We start from the raw sequence: 13,968 nt of genomic DNA, 5'->3' as shown, positions 1-13,968 counted from the left end.
AACTCCAGATCCCAGCACCTCTACCCACAGCTCAGAAACCTCAGGGAAGGTTCTGACCATTGGGCCTGGGACCTTTGCCCATTCTGGGGCAATGCCGTGGGGCAGGGAGTGGCTGCTCTGATTGGCGGGGCCTGGCTCACAGGCCCCCCCCTGAGTTACTGTGAGAAGGGGGGTGGGAAGCATTGATGGGCAGCTAAAACTAGCTACTAATGTCCTCTGTAACCAGGCCAAGGAATTTGAACCTTATCATGTAGGTCTTGGGGCTTCAGCATTTTGAGCAGAGAGATCATCAGAACATACGTTTGATTCTCGGCAGGGAAGAGGAGGGGCTGATGGGCAAAGCTGCAGGGAGGCCGTGGGTCTGACGCCGTGGGTGAGCCCGGGCAAATATGAGAGCTGTTTAGAAAGGAATCGAGGGCTCTGTGAGCAGTTGCTTGTGAGGTCGTTTATTCCCCTACCCAGCATTATTGATAGTTATTTACCTCATTTTTCATATGAAGAATTTATAGCAAATATCAACGCCACTGAAGGCAGTCAGGCATAAAATAGGGATGCCACCATGCCCACAGGCTCACCATCAGTGAGGAGACGGGCTGCAGACGAGCCATAACTCCAGGGCTGCCTGCATAACCCCCACTCCTTCCCTGGCTCCAGCTCCCACGGTGGCCCAGCCTTTAGGACCCCATCCATCCCAGCTGGCAGGTCCCACTCCTGACGAAAAGCGGTTCTCCTGTAATGTCATGGTTCTGAAGTTAGGGACTAGAGGAAGCGTTCATTAAAACATATTGAGGCCTGGCCGCCTCGAGCAAGTGTCCCTTGTCAGATGGGAAGATGAAATCTTCATCTGCTCTCTGGGCAAGGCTCCCGTCTTGCTAGTATCCCCGCTGGAGGGCTGGCTTCAGCTCTGAGGGGTGTGGACTGAAGGCGGCTTAGAAGAAAGGTGCCAACCAGCTGCTCGCAGGGCCAAGGGGAGGTACAGGCACCCACCCACTGGAGCTGCAGAGGCCTGCTCAACACCGGAGTCCTGTGCCAGGCAGGGCGCGGCATCGAGCAGGATGGGGGCCCTGCCCTCCTTGTGTTTCATGCTCTTGGGGGGGTCCGGAGAGGAGACGGACAATAAAATAAGTAGTGCGGATAGTGATAAGTGCCATGAAGGCAAGAGAACAGGGTGACGGTGGGATGTGGCAGCAGGGGAGGGATTGGGGACGTGACTTTCATAGCTGACGTCTGAGTAGAACCTTGAAGGATCTGGAGTCCAGAACTGACACTGAGATTAGAGGACGGTGCTCCCAGCAGCAGGTGCAGCAGCCCCGAGGCAGGAAAGCCTTGGCCTTGGGAGAGAGGAAGGGGCTGGTGCAGCACGAGCAGAGGGCGCTGAGGGAATGGGGAGGGCAGGGCCTGGACTGTGGCAGCGGGGGGAGGGATGAAGGTGCTAAGCAAGGAGAGACGAGGGCTGATCACATTGCCGTGTGAGAAGAGCCCAAAGGGGGAGACTGGAGGCCGGAAGAGCGGTCAGTGTCCCCGGTCCAGTAATCCCTGGAGTGACACGCTTGGGGCACCAGTGGGAGGGCAGAGTGGTGGGAGACAGGCTGTGCCCGGGGGCGGCAGGGCCGGATCACCAAGGCCTTGAGTGCCAGGCAAGTGCTCTGGAACTTGGGGTTAGGGCTTTGGTTGGGCCGTGCCAAGAGGTCCTCAGGAAGTTCATGCTGGCGTCACCGCAGGGGAGACTGGCAGCAGGAGGGTAGTGTCCCAGCGGCAGGTGCTCAGAGCTTCCTTGACACCTGCGTGGTGTGACCCTGCCTGGCCTTGACCACCCAGCCACCTGCCCGGACAGGCAGGAGGGCCACGGCGTGCTGCTCTGCTTTTGGGCCCTGGCCTCCATTCCCCCTTGTCCGGAACAGCATTGTGGAGGATGCCCTTCCTCCCAGGAATGCAGCCTTGGAGGGTGTGTCAACCCGGAGCCCTTCCTGCACCTGCATCTTGAGGGCGCATTGGGAGGACGAACAGAACAGCTGGAGCTGCTGTGCAGTGGCTGCAGTCCCCGCCGTGACCGGGGAGTGGGTCTTCCCCGCCGGAATCCCCGAGCCCAGGGTCCATGTTTTCTCAGACCCTCCCAAGAAACCCCCTTTCTGGGTAAGCTGGCTGGGGCTGGTTTCGGTGGCACAGCTGCGCCCACCCGCCCGCCCGCCAGTCGGGGCTCCCGCAGGGCTTCACCCAGGCTTGTGTTTGCCTTCAGAAGGCTGGCCCAGGGGCCGGGCCAGCGCACAGCTGAGTGCCTCTCGCTGCCTGGGGGTGGGCCTCAGGGCCCAGGCCGGACCCGGGTCCCGCCCCACAGCGGGTTGATGCAGGTGACTCGGGCAGAGGGTCCTTGCCGCACGGGTGGAGGACACCCCACCCTTTGGGCGCCCACATTCATTCCCTCTCTCCCTGGTAACAGTGTCTTCAGTTTGCTTAGAGAACCTCCTCCTCACTCAGCCACGTGGCTCGGGAGGGGCTGCCCTACTCACGGCTCAGAGGTGGCCCAGGCCGAGAGTGCCCATTGGACTATCCCACCCTCCCGCACAGGTATCCAGATTGGATGTTTGCTGGGATGGGGGAGCCACTAAATGAGGCCCGCCCTCCTCCTCCTGACGGCGGGGCCTGGGTGAGCGAGGCCTGCAAGTATGGAAGCCATTTTGCTACCCTGAAGAAAGAGGCTGGATTTGCTGGAAGACCGTGTTTTAGGCGCCAGCGTGAGGCCAACACTCATGATAACAGGGCAGAGAGAGAAATAGGATGCCTGGTGACATCACTGGAACCACTAAGTCAAGCCTCTCCTAAAGGACCCCCTCTGGCCAAGTCCTTCCTTGTTTAAGCCACTCTGAGTTGGGTTTGCTGTCATGACTGAAGGGGTCCTGATTGATTCTGGGGTCGAAGGGAGGCGAGACAGGGAGTCAAAATAGTGCGGCAAGTGTGATGGTCAGAGACACGCGGGGAGGTGGGGGACTGGAGTGGAGGTGGTGACAGCCTAACCAAGATCTAAAGGGTGGACAGGTGTTGCCCGCAAGGGCGGGACACACGAGGGGAGGGCAGGCAGGCGGGGGAGACGTGTGTGCAGAGGCCTGGCGGTGAGGAACACGATGGTTCGTTCAGGGACAGAAAGAAATGCCATGCCCTGGAAGGTAGGAGGGGAGAGGGGCTGCGGTACATGGGGCCCCATCGCGTGGCCCGGGCCCGCGGGCAAGGGCAGTCAGCAGGGGCGTGCCAGGCCGCCTGGCACAGCGGGAAGGTGACTCCGCGGGAGAAGCCTGGAGCCGGTGGGTGACGCCGTTCAGGCCGGTGCGTCTTGGGCCAAGGAGGGTGCAGCCCGGGGGGCGTCAGGGGGCCAAGGCCAAGGCCCCCACAAGCCCAAGTCGGGCCGGCCAGTGTGGGTGAGATGGGTGACCACAGCTGGGGACCGAAGGCAAGGCCGCCCTGAGCAAGTGGCCTCGGACGGTGCTGGGCAGGAGGAGCTCTGCCAGCCTCACTCCGGAGCCCAAGCCGGGGGGCTCCCAACTCTCAGTGAGCTCCAGGAAAGGGGGGCACCCAACCACAGACGAGGCCGAGGTGGCTGCTTAGTAAGTTTATTCCAAACCTGTTAACAAGTGAACGTAAAAGATAAAGGAGGTGAATCACGGGAAACACGAAACTGATGCCTCTCTTCCAAACGGGGAGTGCCGGTCACTGCCCTGAAGGCGGTGGCCGGCTAGTGCTGCCTGGATCGCAAGGACCTTTTGTTCGATTTGGAGATGCTGGCCTCCCTCTCCTTCTCGGGGTCAAAGACTTCTGTACGCAGAAAAGCCAGAAAATACTGTGAATGGTGCGGCCGGCTGCCATCCACAGCCACGGCTGTGTGCCAAGGACTCTGTCCTATGTAACATTCTACTCTCCAGGAAGGCAGAATTAGCCCCAGTTGACAGATAAACAGAGGGAGCTGGGGACACCGCTTATACCTCCGCTCCCGAGACAGCTGCCGGGGAGAGAGCCTCGTCTACACCAGACCCTCACATGCCTCAGGATGTCTACCAGGGTCTAGGGAGCCCTGTGGAACAGGGCAAGCAAAAGCTGGCCTCAGCTTACAGCAGAAGCTGCTTCAGCGTGTGCAGCTCGGGTCCTGCGCACACATGGCGGCTCTGTTGGCGCACCCTGCCTCCCTGCCCCCCGTGGCCCCTCAGGGCCACGCACCACAACTCGGGCACGCTCGCAGCCCTGCCAGCCCAGCCGCCCAGAGGCCAGGAGGAGACAGCGGCTTAGGGACACGAACCTGGTATCTCGTGGGGCCAGTAGTCGTTACAATGGGGGCAGCGCGGCTCCGAATGGGACTGGAAGTACTTGGCCACACAAGGCAAGTGCATCCTGATTCCACAGGTCTCGCAGCTTTGACCCTGAAATGAGAAAGGTGATGGCCGTGGAGCCCGCCGTGTTCATAAACCTTCAGGAAACTGCAAGGAAAATGTCCCGCAGGCTCAGTATTTTTGTCTTCTAGGCCCCAGATTAATAATAAGAACAACCCGTAAGTCTAACTTAGTGCAGTGAGTTTTAGTAAAGAATCTGACGAATGAGCATACTGGGAGGAAGCTCAAGGCTCCAAAGGCCGGAGCGCGGCAGCGAGGGCGGCAGGCCAGGCCCTTGGAGCAGCAAGGCTAGTCCCAGGCTCCCAGCACGTGTGGGTCCTGCAGTGGGCGTGAGGACGGCCGCTTTGCAGAAGGCACTTTAGCAACGTGGAGCAAAGCTTTCAACAGTCGTGTGTGCACTCTGTTCCAGAAACTCCACTCCTAGTAATTCAACCCAAGAAAACAACCAGGTGCCCAAGGATGGACGTGCAAAGAGGCCTATCCCGGTGTAGGTGACGATCGCAAAAAGATAAAAAGGAAACATAAACATCCAGCACCGGTCCAGCTGCTCTGCTCTGCAGCCCTACAAAGTACACAGGGGAAAACAGATGACGGGGAAACCATGGTTGAGACAGAAAGGTGTTCACCACACAGCTGCTGAGATAATATGGACCACACAGAAGACCTCTGAGAGCCTTATCTGGAAAAAAGTAGAAAGAGCCCTGGGACGAGAACAGAGGGACCAGGGAGGAGAGGCGGGCCTTCGTGTGCTCATCCTCGGACACTTCTGCGGAGACGCCCATCTTCTGCTCACGCTGGAGGAAGGCCTGGGGCCCAGAGAGAGAGTTCTAGAAAGTGCCCGTCCCCGGCCCTGCGGTACCTGGATGAGGAGGCTGTGACAGATGGTGCAGACCTTCACGGCGTCGGGGTACGTCTCCCGGATGTACTGCTCCATCTCCAGGATGGCCCGGCCGTGCAGGGTGAACTCCCCTTCCTTCTGCAGGGACACAACAGGAAGAGGCATCTTTTATGAAACTGGCACACCTGGCCCTCTTCCCACCCTGTATCTCTGCTCCCATGGCCCGAGGCCCAGAAACGGGGAGAGGTCCACACACCCCTCGCCGCACACGCTTTTCACCAACCCCAGTCAACAGGCATCCACGCCAGCCTCTTGCAGAACCTCTAGTGGGGAAAACTTAGGTAAGACCTAAAAGGAAACCGAGGCAAGGACCCCCGCCCCCGCATCTTCTTGGCGCCTTCCTTGTGCCTTCACAGACGGGAATCATGGATCTTGCACGGCAGCCCCACGTGTGAGGCCTGCCCAGCCCCCCAGATGAGGACAGAGGCCGGGAAAGGGAGGCAGTGATCCCACAGCATGAACTCCACCCCCTACCCAAGCGCCCACTTCTTCCTCTCCTCCCCAGAGCCCCCCAGCCCCACCCCCAGGGAGCAGCACAGCAGGTGCCCCCAGCCCTGCTGCCTGGAGCCTCCGAGGGGACCATCCGTGATCACTTCCAGCCGCGCCACTTTACGGGCAGCGCTGGAGACGGTCCAGGGAGGCCCCCGGCGTGGCTGGGTGGCATGGCTGGTGGGGCCTCCCGGTTCCCCCAACCAGACACGGTGGAAAGCCAGGACGTACAGAAAACCTGGCTGCGGTAACTACCCTACGGCCAGCTCACAGGTCAGAGGCAGGGGTCACAGAGGCCCACGGACGTTTATTCATGAAAGCCGACTAGTGAAGCAGGAGATGAACCTCTTAACCGTGTTCGTTCCCCTCCGCTGTCCGCGCTGGGGGAGGAGGAGCTGCCGGTGGGGCTCCTGGGCAAAGGGCGCTGGAGGGCCGGTGGGGCCGGTGGGCAGGCCGACGTTGCAGGCCTCAGGAGAAGCCACTACCGGAACCTGCGGCTGCTGGGTCAGCCCAGCACTCCTTCGTGTCTCCGCTCTTCTCCACCTGACGCCTGCAACGAGCGGGGCCCACTTCACACCCCCTCCCCACCGTAAGCCAGCCAGGAAGTGCATTCACTCTGGGCCTCCAGTGGCAGGTGGGCCACCACCCAGAGGGAGACACGGCAAATGGGCGCAGTCAGAGAGCAGGAGCGCTGACCGTGGAGAGCAGGGCGGGCAGGCAGGACGCAGCCCGGGGACTCAAACAAGTGGACGGGGGCCCGGCACGAGGCGCTGGTGTCCCGTGCCGCAGGCTGTCGGGCCAGCCAGGAAGCGGACAGGAGCTCTGTGCCCCTCAGGTGCTAGGCACGGGAGGGCGGGCCTCCCAGGCTGCCCTGGGTCCTGTGGCTGCTACCTTCTCAAAAGCTCCCCAGTCCGTCACAATGCTCCATGTCCACGGCCACCCTCACCCTCCTAACCGCCCTCTGGGCCCACCCTTGCCCCTCTGCAACCCTGTCCAGCGACCTGAGCTCTGCGAGGCCCAGCCCTGTGATGCTCCGCCGTTCTTAGGCTGAAGAACCAAACCCCTTACTGCCCACCTCCAGGCGCACCTTGTCCCCTCTTCCAGAGCGCCCAGCCGCAGCTCCTTGCGCCCACCATGCCCACTCGGGCACAGGCTGCTCCTTCTGCCCTGGACCATGGTCCCCACCCCCAGTCCAGGTGCCTTCTATCCAGCCTTCACCTGAGTGTCACTTCCTCTGCAGAGGGAAGGTTCCTCTGTTAGCGCTGTCATAAAACCCTGTTTCCTCTCTATCTGTAATTCTACTTCAGCGAGATGCGGGGCTGACCTCCGGCTCCCTCCCCAGACCGTGGGCCGGCCCAGTTTTGCTCACTCTGTGTCCCCAGCACGTGATGCGAGGCCCAGCGCTCGGCAGTGCTGTGATAAACGTCTAAGGGAAGAGTTAAGTAGCCCTTGCATCGATCCCAAGGAGGAACGCCCGAGGCTGGGGTGAGCAAGTTCAAGTTCAGAGTCAGGCTCGAGCTGCAGTTACTAAACGTCTTCTAGCTGCCTGAGACTGTGCCCGCTGCTTACTGTTCATGACCCCACTCATCCTCGGGGCCCCGTAACCGGGACAGGCGGCCTGCCCTGGATTTCCAAGGAAGACCCAAACCCAGGTTATCTCCCAGGCCTCACACCCATCCTTTGAGCTGGGATCCTGCAGTGGGGACTGGTCCCTAGGGTGTGCAGAGATGCAGCTGCCAGCAGACACCCAAGCTCCAAGGATCAGTGCTTTCTCTGAGGCCTCCTCCATATCTTGGGGCTCGCCTGCTGACCCTGACCACCCCCTACTCCGCGGCCCCCTGAGGGGCTGCACAGGTGCCTCAGCACCTCCGTACCCTGTGCAAGGCCAGGGCGGACGGAGCCTTGCGCAGGGTACCGGGCGCAGGGTACCGGGCAGGGCTGTCCAGGTACTTTGTAACAAAGTGCCGCCAGGTGACATTCCCCCACAGCGTGGCTTCTGAGGAAAGTCCCGTTTATCAGAGGCTAAGACTCAGACATGGTCCCTCCGGTCAAGGTGCTGCCCCAGGAAGACTGGTCGGGGAACTGGCCAGCACTCACCTCGCAGCCCCTCAGCTGTTCCTCGAAAAGTGCCACAGAACTCACCACCACGCCCATGCCGACCACTTCAGAAAGCACTCCGCCCTCGCTACACAAACACTTGCGTGCCACCACCGTGCTCATCCTTCAGACGGGAAACAGGCTCAGAGGCGAGAAGCCACTGCCAGAGGTACTGGCAAGGCCAGAGGAGGACCCTGGGGGTGTCTCACCACCATGCCCTCCCCCTCCTCCCGGGTCTGTTCCTTTGTCCACACGAGGCCGAAGGGGTCAGTCAGCACAGGGGGTCCCCGGAGGCCATCGGGGCTGCGGAGGCCAGCGCTCAGGGAACCTCCAGCCCTGGAAGGACGCACCAGCACCTCCACTTCACTGAGGAAGAAGCAAAGAGCACAGGAGGCAGGGCCCAAGGCAAGTCCAGCGGACCCCCAGCGGCGTCCTTTCCTTCTGTCGTCCCTGCTCTGGGCAGCAAAGCATCAGTGCCGGTAAAGTCGGGCGCACAGCCCTGCACCGTGGTGGGACAGCACCTGCATGTGCGAGACACACATGACCACCCTGGGGCCCAGAGCCGGGCACAGAGGCTGCGCCTGGGCAGCAGAGGGCGAGCTTCGGGGGATACGACGGGTGTTCGTACCCACACAGTCCTGTATGAATACTGCTATTTCCTAATCTACGAGGATTTCTTGTATTATTTTGGGGGTAAGTTTTAGATAAATGCTGTTCCCCTGGAACTTCATCTACCCACCCGGTCGCCGTTCAGGAAGTAGTACCTCCAGGAGTGATGAAGTACAACGATGAGGTCACAGTCCCCAGCCTTAGAAAGCCTGGCCCGAGGACACAGCATGGTCAGTTATGACCCGAGCTGCCCGAGAACATTCTGTATCGCCAAATCCACCCCAGAAAGGAAGAAGAACTGTGACAAAGCAATTGATGGGGACCTGCAGTCACCCAAGCTGGGGCCTGAACGTGGCTCTAACACTTGCCGGGTGTGGGACTTCACCCTGATCACAGAGCTGCAGTGGGTTTAGCTACAAAACAGAGCTAAGGGGCTCCCCGCCCTCACAGGGCGGCTGCGAGGACCCAAGCGGACCCAAGCACGTGCTGCGCAGACACGCCCAGAGATGCTGGCAGCTCCCCCTCGCCCCGCCCTCGCGGCTGTGGCCTCTTCAGACATTTCCTCCCATCAGGCAAGTACCTCAGGCACTGAACGTTTCTGGTCAGGCTACCAGGGCCTGCCCACCCTCTGAGATCAGTAACTCAGAACACTGTCGCCAGGACTCCAGAGGTGAGCTCCACCCCAAAAGGAAGTGAAGCATCGTGTCACCACAGCAGCGGCCTCCCACCAAATGAGGAAGTTGAGGGACTGTCTTGGCACGTCCTGCCCAGATACAGGCCCCCGAGGGGCAGGGCTGTGGTGCACGAGGCAGTGCGGAGCCTGTCTGACTCGCGTTTCTTGGAAATGGTGGTGCGTTTGTGGAAAAAGAACTGAAACATCTGACTGCTCCAGCCAACAGAATTAGACACGGGGCGTCGAGAAACTTGAACCTCTCAGATTCCTACAGCTCCTCTCCAAACGCTTATCTACACGTCCCCTTTGCTGTTTAAGGGCCACCATCTAACTGAAAGAACCCCACAGCGCTGGCCCTGGGTAACATGACGCTGGCAACGATAACCAGGATGGGGACGGCGATTCCCGGGAGGGCCCAGCACTGGCACCCAACACGGCGGCTCGCCCCGCCCCCAGGGGTGCACGCCACCCCCACAGGAACACGGGGGCACCCGCGCCAGGGTTCAGGCCCAGGGCTGATGCCAGCGCCGTGCTCCTGCGCGCCACACTACGTGGCCTGCCTGGGAGCAGAGTCTGGGGCCCACGGCTCTGCCGCTTCCAGCTGGGGCTCCCCCGGGTCACGTGAGTGAACAGGAGGTTCCAGTCCTCCTCGCAGGGTCACTGTGGGCCTCAAAGCAGAGAAGGGACCCAAATGGGCCTGGCTCAACAGACGTCCGTTAGATACAATATGGTTTTGGAGGAAAAACTGTGATTCATTCTAAAAAGTGAGCGAAGCTGGAAAATCCACGGCACGAAGTACCTCAATCAGCCATTTGTTTTGTACGAACTTCTGCAGCACATGCTCGGCTTCCTTCTTCCTCATCTTCTTGCCCTTAAGCTGATCAACCAGGTTCAAAATATTTGTGGAAGATGCAAAGCCAGTTTCTGAGTCAATAATCAGTTCCAACTGGAAGAAACAGATACCACATTCATCTATTAAACTGGCAAAAACAACTTTCAAGCAATAATACCAATTCTGGCAGGGGTGCAGTTAAACTATTCATATCACAGACAGAACTGTAGGACTCTTCAGGAAAATAACTTAATAATATGCATCCAAAGCCATAAACAGTTTTGACCCAAAAGTCTCTCCTGTAACACCATCCCAAATGAACGACCTTAATGCCCCCCCAAACCAAGAAGGGTCACTTCACCTCCCTGAAGATGGAGAAGCTGAGGAATGAATGAATAAGCAAACGGGGCAGCACCCCTCCTACTCAAAGGTGGGCAGGCCATCAGGGCTGGTCTGAGTGGCAGGCTGGAGTCGGGAAGGGCAGGAGAGCAGGGTGGGCCGCGAGAGCATGCTCGGGAGCTGCAGAGGCACTGTGGACCCAGGGCCGCGAGAGGCCGGCCGGCCGGCCAACTGCCCTAACACTTCTGCCCACAGCAGGGCACAGCCACTGGGAAGACAGCTTTCCTGCACACACAGGTGTGTCTGGCATCTTAGAGCCCAGTTCTCAACCCTGGCTGCTGATCGTCCCCAGGGGAGGCTTAGGAAGGAATGATTCTAGGACTCGGTCAGTCCTCAGAGACTTGGACTCGACAGACCTGAGGCCAGAATGTCTGCGTTGTTTTTACCTCCCCAGTTATTACGTTGCATCCAGAGCTGAGAACCACTGTCTTGACCGGGTGCTCAGCCAGGTGCGTGACAAGGTGGCTGAGGGAACAGCTCCAAAGCCAGGCAGGCAGAGCAGCGCTTCACAAATGTGCCTGTGCAAACGGGTCGGGGGCACCTTCTTAGAATGCAGGGTCACATTCAGCAGCCTGGGTGGGGGCTGGGATTCGGCCTTTCTAGCAAAAGCTCCCGGGCGATGCTGCCACAGTACCAGGCAGTGACACCTGCTCACCTGCATCACACACCCAGGAGGCCCACTGCTGCTCAACCAGCTGGGGTCAAACCCGGACCAGCCTTTCTTTCCTAGGCAGCCGTGGCAACCTCCCCAGCAATCACCTGGCAGCTGTGAATTCTGGGCGAGGCGCTTGGTGACATCCCCCTGCAAAGGGCTTTCTCGGGCAGCAGTGGTGACCCTCTAAGATTGCAGTTTCCATTTCCAGTGAAAGACAGGTATTCCTTTAAGAAGCCCAGCTGCTGGGCAATGGGAGTTACTGTACTTACAGCCTTTCTAAACAGATCCAGCTCATTCTCTGCAAAATCTGAGGCCATTTTAGAAATTGAAGTTGTTGCAAGATTCACCTAAAAAATAAGTCAGCGTGAGGGTCAGGCTGTGCCCTTCACTTGTCAGTTAATTCACTTGTTGGCGCTCTCTCCCTCCCTGCCTCCCTCCCTGCCTTGCCAGTCACGGAGCACCTGTGTCCCGGTACTGTGGGCCACAGGGATAAATTTGTAACCGGTCTTATGTTACAGGCTTAAACCTATAGCTCAGTCAGTATGTCTAATTTTCAGAGATTTTAGAATTCCCAAGATCGTGCGATATCTTCCAAACTCAGATAAATTCAGGAAACTTGTCTGCATGCTAATGGAGCTTCAAATGCAAAAGGCACTGGGAAGTCTGGCAGTAAATAAATCTGATTTACCGATTTGACCCAGCATTTCCATGTTATTTGATTCTATAACCCTTTCTTCCATGGACAACGTTTGGGAAACCCTGGGCGAGAGCCCCTTTCTGTGTGGGCCCGGTGGGTAGGAGCCTGATCTCCCTTGACAGCCTAAGGTGGTTCCCGAGCCAAGGATGGGGGTTTGTATTTCACCTCCTCCCCTAGCTGGGAGGGAAAACCTGAAAACAACAGGAGGCCCCAAATATGTCTCAGTCCTTAGCGGCCATGCACGTTGTTGCTTTTCCCAGCTTCTATGTCTTGTTCTAAATAAAAAGGCATCTTATCCCTTTCTCCCTCCAAGCCCTTGGTGAGGCGGGTGCACCTGCATTCGCCCCAGTAAGGAGGGCACGGGGCTGTCTCCACCGCGGTCCCTCACACATCCACCAGGGGGCTCTGTCTGCACTCACCAGCGCATAAATGGGTCTCCCGTCATCTTCCGTGACGCCTTTCTTTATCTCGATGTACAAAGACTCCAAGACACTGTTAATGTTGTTGATGAAGTCCTCCAATTTCTCTACGGTAGCAGTGCCTGGAAATAAACAGGCAAAAGCGAAAAAGGGGGAGGGTGCTCCATCAAAAAAAGTGCAGCTTGTTTCGACCCCGCCATCACCCTGAACACGGGACAGCAAAGCCAGAAATGGGTGGAGGCCCTGGCCCTGTTGGGTGAGCGCCAACGCCTGTGGCTTCTTTCTTCCTGGAGATTCTTTCTTCCCGGAGCTGTGAAGTACAAACGCCTGGGAAATGGCATCTGAGCCTGCTGAGGTCTTCCTGTCTTGGCTGGCAGCCCTCGGCCTCCTCCCCAGCCCCAGTTCCCTGCCGCCCTGTCACTGTCCCCACTCAGCACCTCAGTGCAGTGGGCATCACAGCCTGACTCCTCCGTAGAGCCTCTGCCCCTGCCTGTCCTCATGCACGCGTCAGGTCCACCTCTATCCTTCCTCCCTTTATTCGACATCCAAACACACATCGAACACTGGCACACCTGTGCTGGCCCGGGGCTGCGACAGTGAAGAATAACGACGACAGGGTAAGAACAGCAGCTCACACGGAGCACCCACCCCGGGGAAGGCCCTGATCTGAGCACTTTTCACGCAGTAATGAACCCATCCTGCCTGCAGAGGGGGGCTCTCTCACCCAGCGTTACACCGCCAGGCACAGCGAGCAGCGGGGAGCCCTGACAGCACGGCCACAGCCCCTGACCTGTATGCCAGCCACCTCGTGCGGCCCCTGGTGACGCACAAGGCAGCAGCACCCTTTCCAGGGCCACCAGCCTGTCAGAGGAGGGGGTACGGACAGAGCCCGGGGAGCACCGCAGGGGGCTGGGGTAGATGGACAGCAGACTGGCAGGGGAAAGAAGGACGGCTGGGAAGGCTGCGGCGGCAGCAGCAGGAAGCAGATGGCCCAGGGCCCCACGGGCTAGGGGGCGTGTGCCCTTCCTCCTGTGGGACATGGGAGCCTCTCAGAGCTAGAAGCACAGGAGAGACATGGTCAGCCTTGGGTCCTGGAATCACCCTGTTGTACTGTGAGACTTTTTTAAACCAAACGTATGTATTACTGTTTTCACTTATTAAAATAATTAATTTCAAAAGATTTGTGCCTTAGAAAAATCACTGTAAGAAAAAAATAGCGGGAAAACAGACAATATATAACATTATGTTAAAAACAATAATAAAACCAACAAAACAATATGCAGGAAAAAGGCCAGGAAGGTTACCCACAAAACTGATGAACAAGGCCATTGCTAGGAAGGGAACTAAAATGAGGAGGTCATCCCAGGGCACTTGAACTTTATCTGTTTGGCTTCTTAGAAAGGTACTTGTAAGCTCCTTGTATAGCTAAATATTATGAAAGTTTAAAAAACTAAAAGATCACACTGGTGGCAATGGCGGTTGCAGCCACGTAAAGTCGGCAGCTGTGACACAGGCACGGCGTCTGCTGAGGAGGCCCAGAAAAGCTAATGACAAAGACCCGGACAGAAATACTAATATGTGAATCACAGGCAGGATCTAATCTTCCTTTACAACTAGAGTTGCTTAAGTTAAAGAAAAGAAAAAAAAGCAATTTAGGGAATTCCCTGGCACTCCAGTGGTCAGGACTCTGAGCTTTCACTGCCGTGGCCCGGGTTCAGTCCCTGGTCAGGGAATTAAGATCCCTCAAGCTACGTGGCGTAACCAAAAAAACAAAAAACGATGAGGAAGAAAGCAATTTAAAGAAAAAATTCGTATTAATAAACAGGT

At 58.1% G+C, this 13,968-nt stretch overlaps 1 protein-coding gene across 2 annotated transcripts in view; it reads right to left on the bottom strand.

Moving 5' to 3' along the window:
* Nucleotides 1-3,593: 3,593 nt before the first annotated feature.
* Nucleotides 3,594-13,968, bottom strand: part of NSMCE1 (NSE1 homolog, SMC5-SMC6 complex component) — a 33,015-nt gene continuing 22,640 nt past the window's right edge. For both annotated transcript variants that reach the window (XM_082856943.1, XM_082856944.1), the window contains exons 3-8: nt 12,142-12,263; nt 11,295-11,372; nt 9,939-10,085; nt 5,233-5,349; nt 4,283-4,403; nt 3,594-3,804 (exon numbers count right to left, since the gene is read on the bottom strand). In XM_082856943.1, coding sequence (XP_082713069.1) covers nt 3,725-3,804; nt 4,283-4,403; nt 5,233-5,349; nt 9,939-10,085; nt 11,295-11,372; nt 12,142-12,263 — 665 coding nt within the window. In that variant the 3' untranslated portion in view covers nt 3,594-3,724. The remainder of the gene's footprint in view (nt 3,805-4,282; nt 4,404-5,232; nt 5,350-9,938; nt 10,086-11,294; nt 11,373-12,141; nt 12,264-13,968) is intronic.

The sequence above is a fragment of the Leucopleurus acutus genome, assembly GCF_964270905.1.
Source record: "Leucopleurus acutus genome assembly, chromosome: 16".
In the NCBI taxonomy this organism is placed as follows: Eukaryota; Metazoa; Chordata; class Mammalia; order Artiodactyla; family Delphinidae; genus Leucopleurus; species Leucopleurus acutus.
Note: the sequence above shows the minus strand (reverse complement) of the source record. Positions and strands in the feature narration are given on the sequence as shown.